The sequence below is a fragment of the Delphinapterus leucas genome, chromosome 13, assembly GCF_059928025.1.
Source record: "Delphinapterus leucas isolate spDelLeu-1000000601 "Yukka" chromosome 13, BTC_Dleu_Yukka2, whole genome shotgun sequence".
Lineage (NCBI taxonomy): Eukaryota > Metazoa > Chordata > Mammalia > Artiodactyla > Monodontidae > Delphinapterus > Delphinapterus leucas.
In genome coordinates this window covers 41419760-41446599 of record NC_143141.1, presented here as the reverse complement: position 1 = coordinate 41446599, position 26840 = coordinate 41419760, and the positions used below count along the sequence as shown (strand labels likewise).

Genomic DNA, 26840 nt, shown 5'->3' with positions numbered 1-26840 from the left:
TACAGTAATCAAAACAGTATGGTACTGGCATAAAAATAGACATGTAGATCAATGGAATAGAATAGATAGATACATCAGCTAATATTTGACAAGGGAATCAAGACTACTCAACAGGGAAAGGATAGTCTCTTCAACAAATGTTAGTGGGAAAACTGGATAACTGCATGCAGAGAAGTGAAACTGCACCCTTATCTTACACCACTCACAAAAATTGACTCAAAATGGATTAAAGACATAAACATAAGACCTGCAAACATAAAGCTCCTAAAAGAAAACACAGGGAAAAAGCTCTGTGACACTGGTCTTGGCAATGATTATTTTTGAAATGACAGCAAAAGCACGAGTGACAGAGATAAATAAGTGGAACTACATCAAACTTAAAAGCTTCTGTGCAGCAAAAGAAACAGTAAAAACAATCGAAAATATCAGCAGAAGACCTGAATAGGCATTTTTCTTAGCGAGACATACAGATCGCCAACATGTTCACGAAAAGGCGCTCAACACTACTTTTTTTTTTTTTTGTTTTGTTTTTTTGCGGTACGCAGGCCTCTCACCGCTGCGGCCTCTCCCGCTGCGGAGCACAGGCTCCGGACGCGCAGGCCCAGCGGCCATGGCTCACGGGCCCAGCCGCTCCGCGGCACGTGGGATCCTCCCGGACCAGGGCACGAACCCGCGTCCCCTGCATCGGCAGGCGGACCCTCAACCACTGTGCCACCAGGGAAGCCCTCAACACTACTTTTAACCAGGGAAAATGCAAATCAAACCCACAATGAGTTATCATCTTGCACATTTTAGAATGGCTATCATCAAAAAGAGAAGAGATAATAAGTGTTGGTGATGACATGGAGAAACGAGAACCCTTGTGCACTGGTACAGGCAATATGGAAAACAGTATGGAAGTTCCCCAAAAAATTACAAATAGGACTACCATACAATCCAGAAATTCCACATCTGGGTATATTTACAAAGGCAGTTAAATGGATATTGAAAAGATATCTGCACTCCCTTGTTTACTGCAGCATTGTTCACAATAACCAAGACACGGAAACAACCTAAATGTCCCTCAATGGATGAGTGGATAAAGAAGAGGCTGTGTGTGTATATAACTACATACAATGGAATATTCTTCAACCATGAGGAGAAGGAAATCCTGCCATTTGTGACATTTGGATGGACCTTGAATGCATTATGTTAAATGAAATAAGTGAGACAGAGGAAGACAGATAGTACTTAATACCGCTTATATGTGGATCATAAAAAGCTGATCTTGTAGAAGTAGAATACAGTGGTGGTTACCAGGGGCTGAGGGGTAGGGGAATTGGGGAGATGTTGGTCAAAAGGTACACAATTCCAGTTATAAGATGAATAAGTTCTGGGTACCTAACGCATAGCACTGTGATTATGGTTAACAGTACCATATTGCTTTATTAAAAATCACTAAGAGTGGGGCTTCCCTGGTGGCACAGTGGTTGAGAGTCTGTCTGCCAATGCAGGGGACATGGGTTCGTGCCCCGGTCCAGGAATATCCCACATGCTGCGGAGCGGCTGGGCCCGTGAGCCATGGCTGCTGAGCCTGCACATCTGGAGCCTGTGCTCCGCAACGGGAGAGACCACAACAGTGAAAGGCCTGCATATTGCAAAACAAAACAAAACAAAACAAAAAAAACACTAAGAGAGTAGAGTTTATTCTCACAACAAAAAAGAAATGGTAATTATCTGATGTGATGGAGGTGTTAGCCAACACTATGGTGGTAATCATATTGCAATATATAAGTGTATCAAAAACACACTGTGCATCTTAATGTACACAATGTTATATGTCAATTATATCTCATTAAAGTTGAAAATCAATAAAAAAACAATATCAACAGAAAATAAGTTCATAGGAATAATTATTAATAAAAGATGTGCAGGACAATTATGAGAAATTAATGAACATCATTAAAGACGGTCAAAGACCTGATAAAAGGAGAGTATGCCACATTCATGACAGGAATATTCAATACTGTAAGGATGACAATATTAGCTTTATGCAATTTCACTTAAAATACCCATGAAGTTTTCATGAAACTTGACAGTAATTCTCAGTGAAGCTCATATGGCAGGGCATAGCACATGAACAGCTAAGGAAATTTTGAAGAAAAACAAGGTGGGGGAAGATATCTATTAGGTATTTCTTACACAATTTTGTGACGAAAGACAGTGTGGATTGGTACAGGGATATACAAATAATCTATGCTTAAAAGGCTTTCTTCCCCTGAAAACCCATCTGCTCACTGACTTTTAAAATTTTCTACTTTTCCTTTTTTTTCCATTTTAATTTTGTATTATAACTCTTTCCTCATGCACTCCTGTATTCATTCATTCAGCAAATACTTATTGAGTTACTTATTGTGCAAAGGTCTATACCAAGTGCTATGGATTCAATTTAGCCTCTGTTTATTAAGTCCAACATCTGGGCTTCCTCAGAGGCTGTTTCTACTGATTGCTTTTTTTTTTTTTACTGTTTATGGGTCATACTTTATTTCATTAAATGTCTTATAATTTTTTGTTCAAAATTGTGTTAAGGGGGGATCAAGATGGCAGAGGAGCAGGAAGTGGAGCTTACTGCCTCCGACAAATACATAAAAAATACATCTACAAGTGGAATGATTTGTACAGAACATCTACTGAACGCTGGCAGAAGACCTCAAACTTCCGAAAGGGCAAGAAAACCTCCACGTAACTGGGTAGGACAAAAGAAGAAGAGCGAAAGGAATCGGGATAGCACCTGTGCCCCAGGGATGGAGCTGTGAAGGAGGACAGGTTCCTGCACCCTGGGAAGTGTCCTCACTGGTGGGGAGATCAGCCTGGATGGAAGAGTAGCTTTGGAGCCTCAGAGGAGAGTGTACCAGTTTGCTGTAGGCAAAATGAAGAATGACATGCAGAAGTGGTTGGTACTGCCACCCTGTGCTCCTCAGCCTCAGACGCTCAACCGTTGGTGCAGGCAGGGGCTGGGTGCTGAAGCTCAGGCTTTGGAGCTCAGACCTGGGGGAGGACCACAGTTGGCTGTGCGGACACAGCCTGAAGAGGCTGGAGTGTGGCAACTGAGGGTACACTCGGAAGAAGCTGGGGCCCACCAAAGAGGCAAGGCTCCATTGGGGGTGCAAGGGAAAGGGGTGGGAGTGGGACCTCCATAGGAGCCTCTTTCTTTGAGTTCACTCTCAGGCAACAGGACACCATCTACATGAGCTCCAGGGGCGGGTGTAAGCCACCAATGCCATCCTGGGTTCCAGAGATGGGCATATGCTGCTGCCTCCGCTAAGAGTCCTGCAAGTAGGTGCCAATCACTACCCCCACTGTCCCATGAGTGCACGGACCAGACCACCGCTGCTGCTTTGAGACCCACAAGAAGACGCTAGTCACTGCCCTCACTGTCCTGGGAGTGTGTGAGCTGCCACCACCACTAAGAGACATGAGAACAGGTGCCAATCACTGCCCCTGCTGTTGTGGGAGTACGCAGGCAGCCGCCTCCACTAAGAGATGTGGGCACAGGTGCAGGTTGCTGTACGTGCCATCCTGGGAGCATGCACAGGCCACCACACCTGTACACCCCCATTTCAAGGGGATAACAGCCAGCACATGCTGAGGAAAGAGGCATAAAGAATCCAAACTAAAAGCAGCCCCTTGATTGTGGACAAGATGGCAAAGTAGAAGAACTTGAGTTCACCCTCTCATGAAAACACCAAAATCACAGCTAACTGCTAAACAACCACCGACAAAAAAGACTGGAACCTACCAAAAAAGATATTTACGTCCAAAGACAAAGAAGAAACCACAACGAGATGGTAGGAGGGGTGCTTTCATGATATGATGAAATCCCATACCCACCGGGTGGGCAACCCACAAACTGGAAAATATATCACAGAGGTTGTCCCACAGGAGTGAGTTCCGAGCCACATGTCAGGCTCCCCAGCCTGAGGATTTAAGCTAGAGCATTTGGCTTTGAAGGCCAGTGGGCCTTGAATGCAGGAGTTCCACAGGGCTGAGGGAAAGAGACTCCACTCTTGAAGGCGCACACAAGGTTTCACATGTACAGGGACCCACACAAAGCAGGGGCCAGGGCTAAACTCACCTGCAGGTCTTGGAGAGTGTCCTGGGGAAGCAGGGGTCAGCTGTGGCTCACTGTGGGAGCAAGAACACTGGTGGCGGAGGTCCCAGGGAATACTGATGGGTGTGAGCTCTCCTGCAGGTTGCCATTTTGGCACCAAGAGCTGGCCCCACCCAACAGCCTGCAGCTCCAGTGCTGAGACACCTCAGGCCAAACAACCAGCAGGGTGGGAACACAGCCCCACCCATCAGCAGACAGGCTGCCTAAGTTGTACTGAGTTCACAGCCACCTCTAAACACACCCCTTGACATGACCATGACCACCAGAGGGACAAGACCCAGCTCCACCCACCGGTGGGCAGGCATTGGTCCCTCCCACTAGGAAGCCTGCACAAGCCCCTGAACCAACCTCACCCAACAGGAGGCAAACACCAGAAACAATAAGAACTACAACTCTGCAGTCTGTGGAAAGGAAACCACAAACACAGAAAGTTAGACAAAATGAAACGACAGAGAACTATGGTCCAGACAAAGGAACAAGATAAAACCCCAGAACAACAAGTAAGTGAAGTGGAGATAGGCAATCTATCTGAAAAAGAATTCCGAGTAATGATAGTAAACATGATCCAAGATCTCAGAAAAAGAATGGAGGTACAAACCAAGAAGATACAAGATATGTTTAACAAAGAGCTAGGGGCTTCCCTGGTGGTGCAGTGGTTGAGAATCTGCCTGCTAGTGCAGGGGACATGGGTTTGAGCCCTGGTCTGGGAGGATCCCACATGCCGTGGAGCAACTAGGCCCATGAGCCACAACTACTGAGCCTGCGTGTCTGGAGCCTGTGCTCTGCAACAAGAGAGGCTGCCAAAGTGAGAGGCCCGCGCACCGCGATGAAGAGTGGCCCCCGCTTGCCACAACTAGAGAAAACCCTCGCACAGAAACGAAGACACAACACAGTAAAAAAAAAAAAAAAAGAGCTAGAAGACTTAACAAACAAACAGATGAACAATATAACTGAAATGAAAAATATACTACCAGGGAATGAACAGCAGAATAAATGAGGCAGAAAAATAAGTGAGTTGGAAGACAGTGGTGGAAATCACTGCTGCAGAACAGAATAAAGAAAAAGGAATGAAAAAAAAATGAGGACAGTCTCAGAGACCTCTGGGATAACATTAAACACACCAACATTCACATTATAGGCGTCCCAGAAGGAGAATACAGAGAGAAACGGCCTGAGAAAATATCTGAAGAGATTACAGCTGAAAACTCCCCTAACATGGGAAAGGAAAGACTCACTCAAGTCCAGGAAGTGCAGAGTCCCAGGCAAGATAAACTCAAGGAGGAACATTTCAAGACATATTAATCAAACTAAAACATATTAAAGACAAAGAAAATATTAAAAGCAACAAGGCAGAAGCAATAAACAACATACAACGGAATCCCCATTAGGATATCAGCTGATTTTTCAGTAGGAACTCAGCAGGCCAGAAGGGAGTGGCACCATATATTTAAAGTGATGAAAGGGAAACTCCTACAACCAAGAATACTTTACCCAGCGAGGCTCTCATTCAGATTTGACAGAAATTAAAAGCTTCATAGACAAGCAAAAGCTAAGAGAATTCAGCATCACCAAACCAGCCTTACAACAAATGCTAAAGGAACTTCTCTAGGTGGAAAAGAAAAGGCCACAATCAGAAACAAGAAAATTACGAATGGGAAAGCTAAAGGTAGGAAAGACTCCATACACAAATATGATATCAAAACCAGCAATCGTGAGGACAGTACGAATGCAGGATATTGGAAATGCCTTTGAAATTAAGAGAGCAGCAACTTGAAATAATCTTGTATATATATATGTAGACTGCTATATCAAAACTTCATGGGAACTGCACACCAAAAATCTACAACAGATACACAAAAAAGAAAAAGCAATCCAAACACAATACTAGAAATAGTCATCAAATCCCAAGAGAAGAGAACAAAAGAGGAAGCAAAGAAAAAAGACCTACAAAAACAAATCCAAAATTAACAAAATGGCAATAAGAACATACATATGGATAATTACCTAAAATGTAAATGGATTAAATGCTCCAACCAAGAGACACAGTCTTGCTGAATGGATACAAAAACAATACCCGTATAGATGCTGTCTAAAAGAGACCCGCTTCAGATCTAGGGGCACATACAGATTGAAAGTGAGGGGATGGAAAAAGATATTCCATGCAAATGGAAATCAAAAGAAATCAGGAGTAACAATACTCATATCAGACAAAATAGACTTTAAAATAAAGACTGTTACAAGGGACAAGGACACTATAAAATGATCAAGAGATCAATACAAGAAGCAAATATAACAATTGTCAATATATATGCACCCAAAATAGGAGCATCTCAATATATAAGGCAAATGCTAGCAGCCATGAAAGGAGAAATCAACAGTAACACAATAATAGTAGAGTACTTTAACACCCACTTACATCAATGGACAGCTCTTCCAGACAGAAAATCAACAGGGAACATATTAGATCAGATGGACTTAATTGGTATTTATAAAACATTCTATCCAAAAGCAACAGAATACACATTCTTCTCAAGTGCAAATGGGACATTCTCCAGGATAGATCACATGCTGAGCCACAAAGTGAGCCTCGGTAAATTTAAGGAAATTGAAATCACATCAAGCATCTTTTCCAACCACGGTGCTATGTGATTAGAAATCAGTTACAAGCAAAAAAGTAAAAAACACAAGCACGTGGAGGTTAAACAATATGTTACTAAACAACCAATGGATCACTGAATAAATCAAAGAGGAAACTAAAAAATACCTAGAGACAAATGACAATGAAAACACGACAATCCAAAACTATGGGATGCAGCAAAAACAGTTCTAAGAGGGAAGTTTATAGCAATACAATCTTATATCAGGAAAGAAGAAAAATCTCAAATAAATAACCTAACCTTACACCTAAAGTAACTAGAGAAGGAAGAACAAACAAAACACAAAGTTAGTAGAAGGGAAGAAATCATTAAAGATCACAGCGGAAATAAATGAAATAGAGAAGAATAAAACAATAGAAAAGATTAATGAAACTAAAAACTGGTTCTCTGAAGAGATAAACAAAATTGACTCATGAAGAAAAAAAGAGAGGGCTCAAATCAATAAAATCAGAAGTGAAAAAGAAGTTACAACAGACACCACAGAAATACGAAGGACCATAAGAGACTACAAGCAACTATATATCAACAACCTAGAAGAAATGAACAAATTCTTAGAAAGGTACAACCTTCCAAGACTGAACCAGGAGGAAACAGAAAATATGAACAAACCAATTACAAGTACTGAAATTCAAACTGTTGATTTAAAAACTTCCAACAAACAAAAGTCCAGGATCAGATGGCTTCACAGGCAAATTCTATCAAACATTTAGAGAAGAGGTAACATTGCAGAGGAAGGAACACTCCCAAACTCATTCTATGAGGCCACTGCCACCCTGATACTGAAACCAAAGATACCACAAAAAAGGGCTTCCCTGGTGGCGCAGTGGTTGACAGTCCGCCTGCTGATGCAGGGGACACGGGTTCATGCCCTGGTCTGGGAAGATCCCACATGCCGCGGAGCGGCTGGGCCCGTGAGCCATGGCCGCTGAGCCTGCGTGTCCGGAGCCTGTGCTCTGCAACGGGAGAGGCCACAACAGTGAGAGGCCCGCATACCGCAAAGGAAAAAAAAGATACCACAAAAAAAGAAAATTACAGGCCAACATCACTGATGAACATAGATGCAAAAATCCTCAACAAAATACTAACAAACCAAATCCTAACCAAATACATTAAAAGCATCATACACCATGATCAAGTGGGATTTATCGCAGGGATGCAACGATTCTTCAATATCCACAAATCAATAAATATGATACACCACATTAACAAATCGAAGAATAAAAACCATATAATCATCTCAATAGATGCAGAGAAAGCTTTTGATAAAATTCAGCAATGATTTATGAAAAAACTCTCCAGGAAGTGGGCATAGAGGGAACTTACCTTAACATAAAAAAGGCCATATATGAAAAACCCACAGCCAACATCATTCTCCATGGTGAAAAACTGAAACAGGAACAAGACAAAGATATCCACTCTCACCACTTCTATTCAACATAGTTTTGGAAGTCCTAGACACAGCAATCAAAGAAGAAAAAGAGGGGCTTCCCTGGTGGTGCAGTGGTTGAGAGTCCGCCTGCCAATGCAGGGGACATGGGTTCGTGCCCCGGTCTGGGAAGATCCCACATGCCACGGAGCGGCTGGGCCCGTGAGCCATGGCCGCTGAGCCTGCGCGTCCGGAGTCTGTGCTCCACAATGGGAGAGGCCACAACAGTGAGAGGCCCGCATACCACAAAAAAAACAAAAACAAAAACAAAAACAAAGAAACAAAAGGAAACCAAATTGGAAAAGAAGAATAAGACTGCCACTCTTTGCAGATAACATGATACTACACATAGAAAGTCCTAATATGTTACCAGAAAACTACTAGAGCTCATCAATAAATTTGGTAAAGTTTCAGGATACAAAATTAATACACAGAAATCTTGTGCATTTGGGGTTAATATATACACCACTATATATAAAATATGTAATCAACAAGGACGTACTGTATAGCACAGGGAACTCTATTCAATATTCTGTAATAACCTATATGGGAAAAGAATTTGAAAAAGAATGGATATATGTAGGTGTATAACTGAATCACTTTCCTGTACACCTGAAACTAACACAACATTATAAATCAACTATACTGCAATATAAAATAAAAATTAAATTTAATTAAAACAAAATTTTGTTGAAAAACTGCATTTAAGTAATATGTTTAAGTATTATAAATATTTAATAAATGTGTAAATGTTAAATATATTATTTAATATATTTAAATATAATGTGGCAACTCTGTAAATCACTCTTCTCCAAGGTTTGTTGTTGCTATTTGTTGTTTGGTAACTTTTGAACTAATTCTGTAAAGTCTATATATCCTTTGTTGTGTGCAGCCACTGAAATCTCTTTTCAGTTACCTAAATAGTCATCTACAGATTGGATAAAGATTTTTAATCCTAGAATCCTATCTTGGAATCTTTTTGGGTGGGGGTTCTGTGTTTTAGGGAACCCCTTGAATGCTCAGCTAGGCATTTTACAACTCAGCTTTAGCCTCCACTGCTTGCATGCATAGAGCCTCCAGATCAGCCAGAGGTGAGAATTTAGGTGACCATCTCATATATTTCCTAAGAATGCACACAGTCTCGGGCATGCACACAGTAGTATACAGAGTCCCAGAAAGATTTTTGAGCTTTTCAAATCTCCTATGGATATCTTATTCTCTAGAATTTCCTTTTTAGCTTTTTGGTTGGCTTATTGTTTGCCCCAGCACTTATTTACCTTCTCAGGCAGCCAAAATCTTAAACAACTTCCTCTAATAGTTTTCCACAAAGCACCCTGGGGAAAAGGCTTTTTCACAAAGAGTGAGCTTCCAATCAGGTCAAATAAAGAAAGGCTTACACAAGAGGCCTTCCAAGGAACCATCAGTCAAATAATGATAGTTATCTGGGATTGGGACTTTGAAGGACCTCCAATCCTGTTCTTTACTCTCTGCCGGCTCCTGGAGCTGCTGATTTTCACCAGGATTATGGGCTGTGGTTTTCAAGGCTACTGTGGAGCTGGGTGGTGGGGCAGATGGGAAAAGGGCAAGTTAAAACACTACAAAGAACTTCCCTGGCAGTCCAGTATGTAAGACTCCATGCTCCCAATGTAGGGGGCCTGGGTTCAATCCCTGGTCAGGGAATTAGATCCCACATGCATGCTGCTACTAGAAACTTGCTGATAATATTATTGAGGATACCTTGTATATGGTAAGTTGCTTTTCTCTTGCTGCTTTCAAGATGCTTTTTTCAAGCTGAAAAGCTTTTGATAGTTTGATTATAATTTGTCCTAGCATGGGTCTCTCTACTGGCTGCTTGTATTTGGAGTTCACTGAGGTTGGATTTGTAGATCCATCTCTTTCCTCAAATTTGGGAAGTTTCCGGTCATTATTTCTTCAAATAATCTCTCTGTCTCTTTCTCACTTGTCTTTCTGAGACTCCCATAGTTGTTGGTACGCTTGAGAGTGTCCCATAAGTCCTTTAGGCCCATTTCACTTAATCTTTTTTTCCTTTTGCTCCTCAGACTCAATGATTCTAAATTGTATCTTAACGTTTGCTGATTCGTTTTTTCTGTCTGCTAAATATAAGTGATAGCCACCCCAGTTTTCTGGAACAAAAGTGGAGTAGAACATTTATCTAAGCTGTTCACCTCTTGATAGTTACTGTTGTTATTAAATGGATCTTTGACAAGAGATAGTAATCAAAGCCATAGGATAAGGCCTGAAAAAAAGCTGAGAAATGGGGAGTAACAGGGTTTCAGTGAAAAAAAGGTATTTACTAGAAATGAGGCAGGGCTCAAAGGGGGAACACCAAACGCTTTGGCTAGGAATTATCAGCTGGCCTAGGTAACCTGATCAAAATATACACAGGGCACAGGATGCATTTTGGTGAATAGTGGAGTTTCTTCATTTTTCTGAAATTTCGTGGTAATCTCTTCATATTCCTTTTCACTCTTAGTAAATTTAAATAGCTTTAAAATGCAAAAATTGCCTCCATTATATGTGAAACCCTGGTGGAAAAGGCAGTGTACATGACAAATAAGGAAAATTCTGATAAAATTTGCTATGAATTAACCTCCTACTGTGTTTCCTAAATGGCAAGAGGGATGGGGATGGAGGATGTTTGTATCCCCATGATGTAACACAGCAATTCCTATTAATATGGTATGATTTCATTATTTAGTTATAAGTGACTTATCACAAATATAAATTGTACCTGCCTCAAAGAATTATGGTGAGGCTTAAATTAGTAAATGTTGTTAACAGAATAGTACATGGCCCACAGTAAGCATTCAGTAAATATTAGCTATTATTGTTTTTATTGGGATGCACATCACTATCCTTAGCAAGTAACAATATACATTGATAGGTCAACTGAAGTTACTCTTATCTAATATTATATTAATATTGAATATCCTTTATCCATTAGGAATGAAGATTTGAAAGTGGTCTATGCATCTTTTGGGTTTGATCAGTTTGGAGCTTTTTCAGGGTGGGGGAGGGAGAACAAAATCATCTTTCTGGTAAACAACTGTCAGCTTTGGTATTCAGCTTTAGAGCTACCCTGGTAGTATGGTTTTGAGTCCTTCAGTAGCAACTGGAAGACTGGGATCTCTGGTGGTGATGTTAGAGAGAAGCCGACAATTGCTCCTTTTGGCTGCCAACATTACAAAAACAAAGCACAAGATGATCCATCAGTGGATAATCAATGTTATAATATTTTCAAGCAACTTACCAAGTGGAAACCTTACTGAAACTTCTTTGTTTTATAGGAGTTCCATGAAGAAATAAATTCTATTACAATTTCTGAGGGTCCTCTGCCTAATTTAGGAATAGGAAATACCAGGAACAATAGAAATTGGGATGTCCAGAGATCAGTACTTTCAGAGTTGGTCACATTAGGATAAATTGAGTTTAGAAAAAGGAAACTCATGCTGATATTATTATAGTTTTTAAAGACATCATTTTTCTATATTATAAAGTTTTGAATGGACTTTTAGATTCAACTTAGGCTTTTGATTTATCTTCTTTGGAAGACTCACAGTAAAATGAATCTAGTGGCTTCTAAATTAAAAAAAAAAAAATCACCCATCAAACCTAAATTTCACGTGAAGTACTTTGTCTGATATAGGAGGGAATTCTTCTGAGATGTGACATGTCTATGTATAAAAATAAAGGATTATATAAGTTCCTGTGTTGGTTAATTTTAATAATAGCACTAATAATAATAAACTGTTTTCCTTAAAATCTTATGAAAAGAACAATGACTTTTTAACTTTTTGCTAAGTAGTTATCAATTACTGATTATTAATTTGCATATTAACACAATTCCAAATTAAATATCCATATTGTACTATTTACCCAGGCTTAATTCTTGTTTTTTCTAAAAAAAGACACTGTCTTCACAAAGAAAATAATTCAAATTAACCAGCCATGCCCTACAAATGTAAATACAAGTGATACTGAATAAGTATTGATTAAAATAAAAAGCACTTTAAAAAAACAGCATTAAATCTTACCAACTCCAGAGGTTATTGATTCTGCATCAATGTCACTAGCTCTCTTTCTTGCCACTTCAGCTAGTGCCAATTCGCCCTTATCTAGTGCAAGGTAATGGATGTCCTTTGGAAATAAAGCAAGATAAAAGATTAATCCAAAATGTATCTTAGTCAAGTTACAAAGGAGATTTTGAAAGAAAGAACTTACTGTTCTTTCAAAACAGTAACAAAAATAGATTACAAAACAGACATGGCTGATGATAAAATACAAAAATTTTGTATTTTAATTTTCTCAGTTTTCTAATACAAGCAAATTTTCTTGAATTGGAAATCATAGCTATAACTAGTGGCAGTTATTTCAATAAATTAAGTCTTTAGGGAAAAAGACAAGCTTTTAAATCCAATGTTTGATGTACTTAGTTTTGTCAGGGAATAAAAACCTTAGTGGCTATTTTCTTTAATGAAATTTTACTATCTGAGATAGCTTCTTCAAAATTCAGTTGTTCATTATGATAAGCATTTTATAAGGAATACTATTGTACAAATTTGTCTCTGATATTTATGTGTCTGGCACATGTTACTTTATTAATATTATTAATACTACTATTATCTTGAACTCATTCAGTCAACAAATAATCAGTGCCTATTAAGTTGTGAAAAGAGAGATCAATTACAATACCATTTCTCAACAAGCTTTCAGCCCAGTAGGGAGAAAGACAACTGTAAACAACAGTTAGTAACATAGTGTAATAGGTTTTATGGCAGAGTTAAGAATGGTGTAGAACCAAAGAGGAGGAACTGATCCTTGATCTGCATCTTGAAGGATAAATAAGAGTTATAGTAGAAGGGAAAATGGAGAAAAGGCAACAGAAAATGAATGATATCTGGTGCACATACATAGAGAAGCTTGAGAAAACACAGTTCTATCAGGCAATGGCAGGTCTTTCAATACGGAAGGAATGTTGGTTGTGTGGGAGAATGCAGTGGAAAATAATTCTAAAGTAGACAGAGCCACTAAAAAGGACTTTGAACTCTTTTTGGTACACAGGGTGACTGTTGGAATGAGAATTTTATTGCAATAAAAATGGAAAAAGAACATGAACAAGTTTTCAATGATGAAATATAAATGGCCTATAATCATGAAAAGGTATTTCACTATCCGAATGTTCAAAGTTGAAAAAATGTAATTTCAAACTGGACAAATTCTTTAAAGTTAGTACTTACTGGTTGCAAAATTTGGGGGGAAACAGGCACTTATTACATTTACTGGGAATATAGACTTTACAGAGCAGGGGTCAGTAAACTATGGCCTATAAGCCAAATATAGCCTGCCTTTTGTACAGCCCTTGAGTAAAGAATGGTGTTTACCTAGCATAATGCCCTCCAGGTCCATTCATGTTGCTGCAAATGGCAAAATTTCACTCTTACTTATGGCTGAGTAGTATTCCATTGTGTGTGTGTGTGTGTGTTTTTTTTATGACCTTTTTTTTTTTTTTTCGGCTGCGTTGGGTCTTCGCTGCTGCGCGTGGGCTTTCTCTAGTTGCAGCGAGCAGGGGCTACTCTGCATTGCAGTGCATGGGCTTCTCATTGTGGTGGCTTCTCTTATTGCAGAGCATGGGCTCTAGGTGCACGGGCTTCAGTAGTTGTGGCTCAAGGGCTCTAGAGCACAGTCTCAGTAGTTGTGGCACACGGGCTTAGTTGCTCTGCGGCATGTGGGATCTCCCCGGACCAGGGCTCGAACCCATGTCTCCTGCATTGGCAGGGAGATTCTTAACCACTGGACCACCAGGGAAGCCTGATATGTACCACAGTCTTCCTTATCCACTCATCTGTTGATGGACACTTAGGTTGCTTCCATATCTTGGCAAATGTAAATAATGTTGCTATGAACACTGGGGTGCATGTATCTCTTCGAATTAGTGCTTTTGTGTTTTTCACATATACACTCAGGCGTGGAATTGCTGGGTCATATGGTAGTTCTACTTTTAGTTTTCTGAGAAATCTCCATACTGTTTTCCACAGTGGCTGCGCCAGTCTACATTCTCACCAACAGTGTATGAAGGTTCCCTTTTTTCTACATCCTCGCCAACATTTGTCATTTATGTTCTCTTTGATGACAGCCATTCTGACAGGTGTGAGGTGATATCTCATTGTGGTTTTGATTTGCATTTCCCTGATGATTAGTGATGATGAGCATCTTTTCATGTGCCTGTTAGCCATCTGCATTTCCTCTTTGGAAAAATGTCTATTCAGTTCTGCCCATTTTGTTAACCAGGTTGTTTGTTTTTTGATGATTAGTTGTATGAACTATTTATATATTTTGGATATTGACCCCTTATCAGTCATATTGTTTGCAAGTATTTTCTCCCATTCAGTAGGTTTTTTGGTTTTGTCATTATGCTAAGTGAAATAAGTCAGACAGAGAAAGACAAGTACTGTATGATATCACTTACATGTGGAATCTAAAAAATACAACAAACTAGTGAATATAACAGAAAAGAAGCAGACTCACAGATATAAAGAGCAAACCAGTGGAGAGGGAAGAAAGGGCATTATAGGCATAAGGGATTAAGAGGTACAAATTATTAGGTATAAGTTAAGCTACAAGGGTATATTGTATAACACAGGGAATACAGCAAATATTTTGTAACTATAAATGGAGTATAACCTTTAAAAATTGTGAATTGCTATATTGTACACCTGTATATATAATACTGTACATCATCTATACTTCAATTTTAAAAGAAAATGGTGTTTACATTTTTAAATGGTTGGAAGAACTGTGCTCAACCACTCAACTCTGAATGGCTTTGGAATTACCTTATGCTGAAGACTTGAAAGTGTTTCAATCTGAAACTATTACAAGCAAAACAGTACTTACATGTGAAACTTATATTGTGATAAAGTCATTTCAGTGAGAACTAACATTGTTTGACTTGCAAGTAATAGGCTGTGTTATACACTTCCTGCACTGTCAAAAGTTAAAAAAAGAAGTGAGATCTCCATTCCTATACATATTCCCAGCAATATATTTCAGTCCACAGCAGCATTTTTCAACCTTGATACAAGTGCAAAGGTAATGTCCATATTCCAAAGTCTATTTAATGTTGCAATTAAGGAACTTTAATAGGAAGTAATTAATTTGCAATGTAGTAACATGTTAAAAGGCAGTCTAGCCTTTAGCTAATAGAATTGTAAAAATGCCTTCTGATCGGTGAATATGTGCAATTAAACCATACGCTCATGGATTGATATCAGTATTTGGAAGTACTTATCTACGAGGAAAGAAATTTGCAAAGTTGAAATACATAAAATCTCATCATAGATCAGTATTCACAGATGAACATTTGCAACAGATTTTGTTAAGGAAAACCACCTTTCAACCCTTATTAAGAGAAATGTTATCCCCCCACAAAAGAATTCCATTATTCACATCTGTAGAACTTTATTATGAAAACTGTACTCAATTAATAGATTTTTAATTTTATCAATAAAGATTTGTGGAAATTTGTTTTCTATCATACTCAATTATTACATTTAAAATTTTATCAATAAAAATCTATGGAAATTTGTTTTCTCAAGTACCTAAATAATAACCTCAATTTTTCCTTTTGGCCCACAAGCCTATAATATTTGCTGTTTGGTCCTTTATGGAAAAAGTTTGATGATTCCATATTTTAGTAATACATCAGAATTCAAATTTGCATACATATACTTTTGGAAAATCTTCTTAAGGAAATGATGTGACCAATCCTATGTCCAAGATTGGTGATGACAGCAGTACTTTTTTTTTTTTTTTTTTGGCTGCACCATGCAGCATGTGGCATCCTAGTTCCCCAACCAGGGATTGAACCCAGGCCCTCGGCAGTGAAAGCATGCAGTCGTAACCACTGGAACACCAGGGAATTCCTGACAGCAGTACTTACAACGATAAAAAATCAGAAGCAACTTAAATGGATATCAATCGAAAAAATCATGTTGATTTTCTTTTTTAATCCAAGAGTGGCATGATACTTTCATAATAGATCCTTATATTCAATGAAGAAATTAGCAGTAATTTAAAAATATATATACTCCGGTATTCAGTTTGCTAGTGTTTTATTTAATACTTTTGCATTTATGTTTTTTTTCACTGAGGTATAGTTGCTGTACAGTATTATATAAGTGCATCTGTGTTCTTAAGAAATTCTATCACTTTACTTGCACTTGACTGCTAACAAGCCCTCAACTGGTATTAAAGTTATACTAGTCTTACAAATAAACTAAGGCAGCTTTTTTTCCTATCTTCTTGTCTCTGGCAAAATTTATATGTGATTCTTCACTGAAAATAAGCAAAAGATATACAATGCATTTAAGAAGAAATTACCACCCATTACTGAGTGACGTAAATGAACACCTGATTAAAATACAGATATACACCTGCTTATGGCTGAAAAGATTATACATCATAAAGATATCAATTCTGACCCCAAATTATCTGTAAAATTCAGTGGAATTCAATCAAAATCCCTTCAATATTTTTCATGGAACTTGACAAGTTGATCTTAAAATTCATATGTGCAAGTAAATGGTCAAGAGTATCTAAGACTTATTCTAGTTAACATTAAGACTATATAATAGCACTAGTATATAGGCATATAAATCAGTGAAAAAGAAAGTTACCCATAAAAAATATCAATTTTTTTGTGAGTTACTAATGTTAGTATTTTATGTTTAACAGTGATGTAAGTGTTGGCTATAAGATCTGTGGTCCACAAATCATTTCTGGAACATACTCTCTCTCTCTCATTCTTAATTCTGTGATTTCTACTCTTAATTTTTTAACTGTTATAGGGAATTTGGGGTCATTAATTTCAAGAAGGTAATAAGGCTTAACAGTTCTTGAGTTGATATTATATCTGTACCATGAAGGTTTTCATTTCTTAATCTTTCTGTGGACCTTCTCACTATTCATATATATGAATGTAGTTTTTAGTAAAATGCAGTAGAGAGTATATTTCTATAACTCCATACCTCTCAGTTTGAGACAGTTCATGCATGAATCTTTACAGTGTGATAAAAGACATCTAGTATCTAGTATCTATATCACCCCCCACAATTGGCTATCCTCTGGATACATTTATTTTTTAACTTTTAGATAGTTTTAGTGTTTCAATTTAGTTTAAATGTTGGGTATATACAGTTAAATATGTTCATATACCCCTGGGAAATGGTCATATTCTAAATAAGTCAAGAAAGTAAAAGCCACTTGGCTTTGTATTTCATTTTCATGTCTTTCACTTGATTAGGACAGCACATACAAGAATAGAGGACATGCAGTAAAGCTGGTTGAGACTAAGGCTAAGGTACTGTTAAATGATATTATATTAAATACACTGCAAGAGACCACTACTGGGAAAGTCATGCCCTTCTCATCTTGACTTTAAATTTAATTAATACTTATTAATCAAAAATTATTCCACAAATAATTATGGAGTGTTTACTACGTGCCAGATGCAGAGGTAAATTTACTACAAAGTTTATAAAGCATAAGCTTCTCTGCCTCTTATTTGTACATATCCTTCCCAGTACCTAATTTTGTACTTGAAATGTTAAATTATTTTTTTTAACTTTCTTTTTTAAATTGAAGTATAGTGGATTTACAATATTATAATATTTTCAGGTGTACAGCATAGTGATTCAGTATTTTTGTAGATTATACTCCATTTAAAGTTATTATAAAATAATGGCTATATTTCCCTGTGCTGTACAATATATCCTTGTTGCTTATCTTTTTTATACATAGAGGTTTGTATATCTTAATCCTATACCCCTATCTTGACCCTCCCACCCTTCTGTCTCCCCACTGGTACCATTGGTTTGTTTTCTATATCTGTGAGTCTTATCCTGTTTTGTTATATATATTTGTTTTATTTTTTAGATTCCATATCTAAGTGATAATATACAGTATTTGTCTTTCTATGACTTATCTTACTAAGCATAATATTCTCTAGGTCAATTAAATTATTTTTCTTCAGAAGTATAGGTTTCAAGCCCCATAAAACATGTATCTACCCCCTGATGCCCATCCATCAAGGTTTTCACATACTAGTGAACTGTGTTACCGTACCATACTTAGATGCTTAGAATCATGTGTCTCGGAGGCACGTGGCACAAGGAGACATTGTAAGTTGTACAGTCCTTTTTTGTTTCCTTGGTCTCTTTTTGGAGACTTATTGTATAAGATTAAAATGGCATGTAATGGGTCTAAAGGGATAACATAGATGACAGTAGATCTGAAAGTGTCATATTGATAAATCCCAACCTTTACTGCCACCCAATCAGGATTACCTAGTTATGAATGGTCTTATTATAAAAGTGTTACTAATGTGGAAGCAAGTTTTCAGAAAAATATTCAGAAGAATGAACTATTTAGTTTCTGTCATTCTCAGTGACAATTTTTAATTTACTGTTTGCCATACTGACTTATATTAGTAACATCTTTTAGCACTATTAAGTGAAATTGGCTTCCACTGAACAAAAGATGACAAACACTGAGAGTCTTTGGCTATGATCCATGTTTAAAAATTTACACATATTCTCTCTGTATCATCTAAGATCTGGAATAAAAGACTTGTTATTCCTGGGAGCTCATTACCTTTCACAGGTGGTATTTAATGTACTACTATAATGAATATGCAGATTTACAACAAAAAGCATTTAAAGCTAAGGAGTCCCTGGTGGTCCAGTGTTAGGACTCGATGCTTTCACTGCTGAGGGCCCGGAATCAGTCCCTGGTTGGGGAACTAAGATTGTGCAAGCCGTGCAGCAAAACCCAAAAAAAAAAAAAAAACTATTCAAAGCTAAAAAAAAATCCTGAGTAGATTTTCATCTTGAAATCATACTTTGGACTAGTCACTGACAGATAAGTTTAACTATTATAACGTATTGATGTTGTTATAACCTTTTCTAATTTTTGTTATGCTTCTGGGGATTGATAGGTTTGTATGAGATAACAGAAGCACTTACAAAGACATGCAACAGCTTCTACACATTTAAGACTACCATGTTCTGGCCCTCCCTGCTATAATATTTTACTTAGTTCAAATCAGTTGATAATATAAATTTTAAATTCATTAACTACAAGCTTTGCAGCTTTAAGCCTTGTCCAAAACTGCTTTCAGAACATTTAATTTCATGCTGCTTTATTTCAAGTAAAGTAAAATGTTGATACACTTCTCTTTGTACTTATTTAAAATAACATTTCTTTTCATAGGACAAATCTGGTTAATAAGAAATTTTAAGAATTAGGAATAAAATATTTCTGATAATGTGTTAATATTTTAGAAATATCATATTTGTAGATTTGAGGGAAAAGTAACTTTCAAGATAAGGAAGTCTATGAAATAATTTATCTCATAGTTACATTTATATTAATATAAATTTTAGTAATCAGTTCTTAATGTCTACATAAGTATCTACATAATCTTTTTTATATAAGAACAATGAATAATTATTTTAAATGTGAAAATATATGTAAAGAATTTAGATTTTGTTACCAAATGGAGAATTTACTTGGAATGACACTTATTTTCATGTTAGAATAAGTTTTTAAGTTTTTAATTCATAAATAAAACCTACTGCTTTTTTTTTAGGAGTTATATTTTTGGCTTGTTTGAATTTTGTCCTTGGAGCTACTGGTTTATTTAAATTCATCTATTTTAGTCAATTCAATTTTTTCATTTTATTCACGTTCACTAAGTTTTCATGTTTATTGCACTGTTGTATATATTATCATACTTTTTAAAAGTCTTCTGATCATTTTATATACTGCTATATAGAATGATCAGAGTTATTCCCAGGATATTATAACAAAATTAAGTTACTATATATAGAAAACCCTAAAGACTCATAAAACTACTGATAAATGAATTCAGCAAGGTAGCAGGATACAAGATTAACATACAGAAATCAGTAGAGTTTCTTTACACTAACAATGAAATATCAGAACAGAATGTAAATAAACAATCCCTTTTAAAATCACATCTAAAAAAAAACAACTTAGGAATAAACCTCACCAAGGAGGTGGAAGAGTTACTTATATGCTGAGAACTACAAAACATTAGTAAAGGAAATTGAAGATGATTTAAAGAAATGGAAAGATATGCCATGCTCTAAGATTGGAAGAATTAAAATTGTTAAAATGACTATTCTACCCAAAGCAATCTACAAATTTAATGTAATCCCTATCAAATTAACCATGACATTTATCACAGAACTAGGACAAATAATCCTCAAATTTATATGGAAACATAAAAGACCCAGAATTGCCAAAGCAATCCTGAGGAAAAATAACCCTCCCAGACTTCAGACAATACTACAAAGCTACAGTATTCAAAACAGTGTGATACTGGCACAAAAACAGACATATGGATCAATGGAACAGCATAGAGAGCCCAGAAATAGACCCACACACCTATGTTCAATTAATCTTCAAGAAAGGAGGCAAGAATATACAAATGGGAAGACACAGTCTCTTCAGCAAGTGGTTCTGGGAAAGTTGGACAGCTGCATGTAAATCAATGAAGTTAGAACACACCCTCACACTATACACAAAAGTAAGCTCAAAGTGGCTTAAAGACTTAAATATAAGACATGACACCATAAAACTCCTAGAAGAGAACATAGGCACAACATTCTCTTACATAAATCACACCAATGTTTACTTAGGTCAGTCTCCCAAGGCAATAGAAATAAAAGCAAAAATAAACAAATGGGACCTAATCAAACTTCTAAGCTTTTGTACAGCAAAGGAAACCATAAACAAAACAAAAAGACAACCTACAGACTGGGAGAAGATATTTGCAAATGATGCAACCAACAAGGGCTTAATTTCCAAAATATATAAACAGCGCATACAACGCAATAACGAAAAAGCAAACAACCCAATCAAAAAATTGGCAGAAAACATAAATAAACACTTCTCTAAGGAAGACATACAGATGGCCAACAGGCACATGAAAAGGTGCTCATCATCGCTGATTATCAGAGAAATGCAAATCGAAACTGCAATGAGGTACCACCTCACACCAGTCAGAATGGCCATAATTAAAAAGTCTACAAATCATAAATGATGGAGAGGATGGGGAGAAAAGGGAACCCCCTTACACTGTTGGTAGGAATGTAAATTGGTACAGCCACTATGGAGAACAGTATGGAGGTTCCTTAAAAAACTAAAAATTGAGCTACCATATGATCCAGCAATCCCACTCCTGGGCATATACCCAGGCAAAACTATAATTAGGAAATATACATGCACCCCCTATGTTCATAGCAGCACTATTTACAATAGTCAAGATATGGACATAATCTAAATGTCCATCGATAGATGAATGGGTAAAGAAGATGTGATATGTGTATACGTACGTGTATGTGTATATATATATTTATATACACACACACACACACACAATGGAATATTACTCAGCCATGAAAAACAATGAAATAATGCCATTTGCAGCAACATGCATGGATCTGGAGATTATCAAACTAAATGAAGTAAGTCAGAAGAGAAAGACAAATACCATATGATACCACTTTATGTGGAATCTAAAATATGACACAAAAGAACAAATCTATGAAACAGAAACAGACTTACAGACATAGAGAACAGAACTGTGGTTGCCAAGGGGTGGGGGGGAGGAAAGGATTGAGAGTGTGAGATTAGCAGATTCAAACTATTATATATAGGATGGATAAAGAACAAGGTCCTACTGTATAGCACAGGGAACTACATTCAATATCTTGTGATAAACCATAATGGAAAAGAATATGAATAAGAATATATGTGTAACTGAATCACTTTGCTGTACAGCAGAAATTAACACAACATTGTAAACCAACTATGCTTCAATAAAATTTAAAAAAAACAAAAAACCATCAAGTTTCCAAACAATGTTTTAATATGCTACTAAAACACTAAAACAGAAGTTTTATTTAAAAACAGGGATATAGATGAATATGTATGCATCTTTAGTTTTTTATATATATATATACTATATATACTATAGTATATATATATATATATATATATATATATAGTGTGTATATATATACTATAAATGAAAGATAAAACCAAAAGTGATGACGTCACTTTTGGTGAGAAGGACTAAGAAGATGTGACCCTAACCAGGAGAAAAAATGGTCACTTGAAATAGACCCAAATGAACTAATGGTTTACAGGAAACACAGGAGACAGAGGAACATATTAATAAGCACTCCAAAGATATGAGGTTGGCACATGTCAAAATATGAGAAACTCTATAGGGCAAATGGTTCAGTTTATTCAACAGCAAAACTGCAAAACAAGTGGGGAAAAGAGAGAAAGCCGGAACTCAGATTAGAATAAACCACTGAGGGACTTCACTGGTGGTGCAGTGGTTAAGAATCCGCCTTCTAGTGCAGGGTACATGGGTTCAATCCCTGGTCCGGGAAGATCCCACATGCGGTGGAGCAACTAAGCCCATGTGCCACAACTACTGAAGCCTGCGGGCCTAGAGCCCGTGCTCCGCAACAAGAGAAGCCACTGCAACGAGAAACCCATGCACCACAACGAAGAGTAGCCCCAGCTCACTGCAACCGGAGAAAGCCCACGTGCAGTAACAAAGACCCAACACGGCCAAAAAATAAATAAATAAATAAATAAAATTTAAAATAAATACAAAAAAGAAAAAAATAGACTTTAAACCACTGAGACACATCAACCAAATGTAACGTTGGACCTGGTTGATCCTGAGATACAACTACCTTTTAGATTTTTTAAAATAAATACTTCTGGAGATAACAGAGAAATCTGAACATCAATTGGATTTGATGATATTAAGAAACTAAGGGGAGAGACTTCCCTGGTGGTCCAGTGGTTAAGAATCTGCCCTGCAATGCAGTGGATGCCAGTTCCATCCCTGGTTGGGGAACTAGGATCCCACATGCCACAGGGCAGCTAAGCCTGCGCGCCACAACTAGAGAGCCTGCATGCTGCAACGAGAGAGCCGACGCACCCTGGAGCTCGCACACCACAACTACAGAGCTCACTCACTCTGGAGCCCATGAGCCACAACTACTAAGCCTGCGTGCCACAACTAGAGAGAAGCCTGTGTACCGCAACAAAAGATCCCGCGTGCTGCACCTAAGACCTGATGCAGCCAATAAATAAGAAACTAAGAGGAATTTCTTTAGATTTAATAATAGTACTGTGATGATGTTTCTTTAAAAAAACCAACAAAACTTCTCTTTCAGAGATATATAATGAAGCATTTAAAGTAAAATAATACGTTGCTTCAAAATAATCCAAAATGGGATGTAGGGTGGTTGGAAATATAAATGAAAACTGTTTGGTCATGTATAGGTACTTGTTGAAGTTAGGTGATTGGTATATGGCAGTTCATTATTTTATTCCCTCTGTTTTTTATCCATGATAAAAATAAATTGAAAACAAAATTAATAGTATCCTCCTCTTTAAAAACAAATTTCCTTTGCCATAATTATGTACTTTTCAATCCTAGTTTTTGTGTGTGTGTGTTTGTCTTCTTTTTCTATGCCTTGATGATATTTTTCTAAACTATTATCTTACAGGTCTTTTCTAGAAAATGCCTTTGATTTTATTGAGAAATTCTACTTTAAAAAATTTAATTCTTTTATCTTCATTAATTTCATTTCTCTACATTCTTTGGATTTATTTGTCTTTGTTCTCTTGAGATGAAAGCACAGGTCATTTATTTTCAATCTTTTTAAAAAAATAATAAATTTAAGGCTATGAAATTTCTTCTGAGTATTATTGCTTTGGCTGCAAGCCACAGACCCTGAAATGTAATATTTTCATTGTCATTAAGTTATAAGTTTATAATTTCCACTTTGAGACCACCTTTAGCCAGAGTTATTAATAAGTATGTTGTTAAATTTGGGGGCACATGTTATTTTTTAGCAGGGTGATCTTTTTTTAAAAAAATTTATTTTTGGCTGCGTTGGGTCTTCACTGCTGTGCACGGGCCTTCTCTAGTTGTGGTGAACGGGGGCTACTCTTTGTTGTGGTGCACAGGCTTCTCATTGCAGTGGCTTCTCTTGTTGTGGAGCATGGGCTCTAGGCACGTGGGCTCAGTAGCTGTGACTTGTGGGCTCTAGAGTGCAGGCCCGGTAGTTGTGGCGCACAGGCTTAGTTGCTCTGTGGCATGTGGGATCTTCCCGGACTGGGGCACGAACCTGTGTCCCCTGCATCGGCAGGTGGACTGTCAACCACTGCGCCACCAGGGAAGCCCTGGCAGGTGGATTCTTAACCACTGCGCCACCAGGGAAGTCCTGGGGTGATCTTTTTGTAGTTAATTTTTACTTTTACTGCACAGAAGTCACTGAATATGATTTCTGTGGTAGAAATATTTGGAATATGTTGATATTTCCTTGGTGGCTTAGATATGATTATTTAAAATGACTTTATTAATAATATGCATTCTTTAATATGTTTAATAATATGTTTATTAAACATATCTTCATTAGGTCAAGTTTTCTAATTATGTTATTAAAATCCTTAATATCCTTAACTGTCTTTTTCCTTCTCAGTGTATGGTTTTCAGAGAAGGGTGTGCTAACATCCTGCACTTTGTGGATTTTTCAACTTTTCCTTGAAGGTTTTTTTTTTTAAGAATATATTTTGCAGCTCTGTAGTTAAATGAATAGTGCTATCTCTATTTGATGGATTATTTCTATGATTATCAACTATGTTATTATAAAGGATCTCTCTGTATTAGTTATCAATTGCTGCACAACAAATTACCCCCAAAGTTAGTAGCTTAAAACAATAAACATCAATTATACCATAATTTCTGAGGGTCAGGAATCCAAGAAGACTTAACTGGGCAATTTGGACTCAGGGTCTCTCATGAGGTTGCAGTCAAGATGTTGGCCAGAGGGGCAGTCATCTGAACGTTTGTGTATGAAGGCCCTGCTTCTAGATGGCTCATTCACATGGCTGGCAAATGCAGTTCCTTACCGGCCATTCATCAGACGCATCTGTATCTCACTGCATACAGATGCAGGCCTCTCCATAGGGCCTCTCCATAGGGCTGCTTGAATGTCCTCATGACATGGCAGCTGGCTTCCACCAGAGCAAGTGATCAGAGAGAAAGGGGCAAAAAGGAAGCCACAACACATTTTATTACCTAGTTTCAGAAGTCACACTTCATAGCTGAAGTTAGTTACTACGTCCAGATCACATTCAAGGGGATGAGAGGATAAGGCACCACCTTTCGAAAAGAGGAGTATCTGGGGCTTCCCTGGTGGCGCAGTGGTTGAGAATCTGCCTGCCAATAAAGGGGACACCGGTTCGAGTCATGGTCTGGGAGGATCCCACATGCCGCAGAGTGGCTGGGCCCGTGAGCCACAACTACTGAGCCTGCGCGTCTGGAGCCTGTGCTCCGCAACGAGAAGCCGCAATAGTGAGTGGCCCCCACTTGCCACAACTAGAGAAAGCCCTCACACAGAAACGAAGACCCAACACAGCCAAAAATAAATAAATTAAAAAAAAAAAGAGTATCAAAGAATTTGAGCACATGCTTTAAAAGTACCTCACCTTCTTTTTCCCTTTTAATAATTTTGTCTTCAGATATTTTCTTCTGACAGTTGGTTTTGGAAGCATTTATTATATATATTTTTCCATTTGAACCATGTTATTTTGGGTTTGGAATGTTTTATATATGCAGCACATACCTGGATATTTAAAAATCCAATGTTGTGGTCTCTGATTTTCAGTAGGTGAATTTAATTCATTGACATTATAATTACTGATGCTTAGACATTCTTGCCAGCTTATTTTTTACTTTCTATTTGCCATACCCTTATTTATTTCCTTTTGATTATTTCCTATTTGTTCTGTAATAATTTATCAAGTCTTCTTTTTTGTGTTTTTATTTACTGATTCTAAAGTTACGCCATTTGTATTGGTCTGTTAGGGCTGCCATAAGAAAATACCAAAGGCTGGGCACATTAAACAAGAGAAATACTATTTTCTCACAGTTCAGGAGGCTGGAAGTTCAAGACGAAGCTGCTGACAGGTTTGGTTTCTCCTGAGGCCTCTCTCATTGGCTTGCAGGTGACCACCTTCTTGCTGGATTTGCCTCTGTGCACATGCATCCCTGTTGTCTCTTCCTCTTCTTACAAATACCCCAGTCATATTGGATTAGGGCTCCACCTCCACGACCTCACTTAACCTTAACTGTATCTTTAAAGGCCTCACTTCCAAATACAGTCACATTAGGGGTTACAGCTTCAACATATCAATTTGGAAAGACAGGGGGACACAATTCAGTTCATAAAATCACCCTTCGTATTTTTCTGGTGAATATTCTTAAATTCTTAACATACTCACATCACCTTATTTTTCTAACAATACCTGGGGTTTATCAGTATTTACTTACTTTGACTTCTCCACTCACCCACCTTGCTACAACCTGATTATTCACCCTTGCTATCCCAGGAACATTTTTCTGATTCCTAGTATCCCCTTTCCCAGGGCATGGAGAACTTTTGGTGCTTCTTTCAACTTTGGG

General features: G+C 37.5%; 1 protein-coding gene across 4 annotated transcripts in view; it reads right to left on the bottom strand.

Annotated features, from left to right (window-relative positions):
* The window catches only part of WDPCP (WD repeat containing planar cell polarity effector), a 611687-nt gene that overhangs the window by 131261 nt on the left and 453586 nt on the right, over positions 1-26840 (bottom strand). For all 4 annotated transcript variants that reach the window (XM_089922334.1, XM_089922333.1, XM_089922336.1 and 1 more), the window contains one exon: positions 12289-12391. In XM_089922334.1, coding sequence (XP_089778460.1) covers positions 12289-12391 — 103 coding nt within the window. The remainder of the gene's footprint in view (positions 1-12288; positions 12392-26840) is intronic.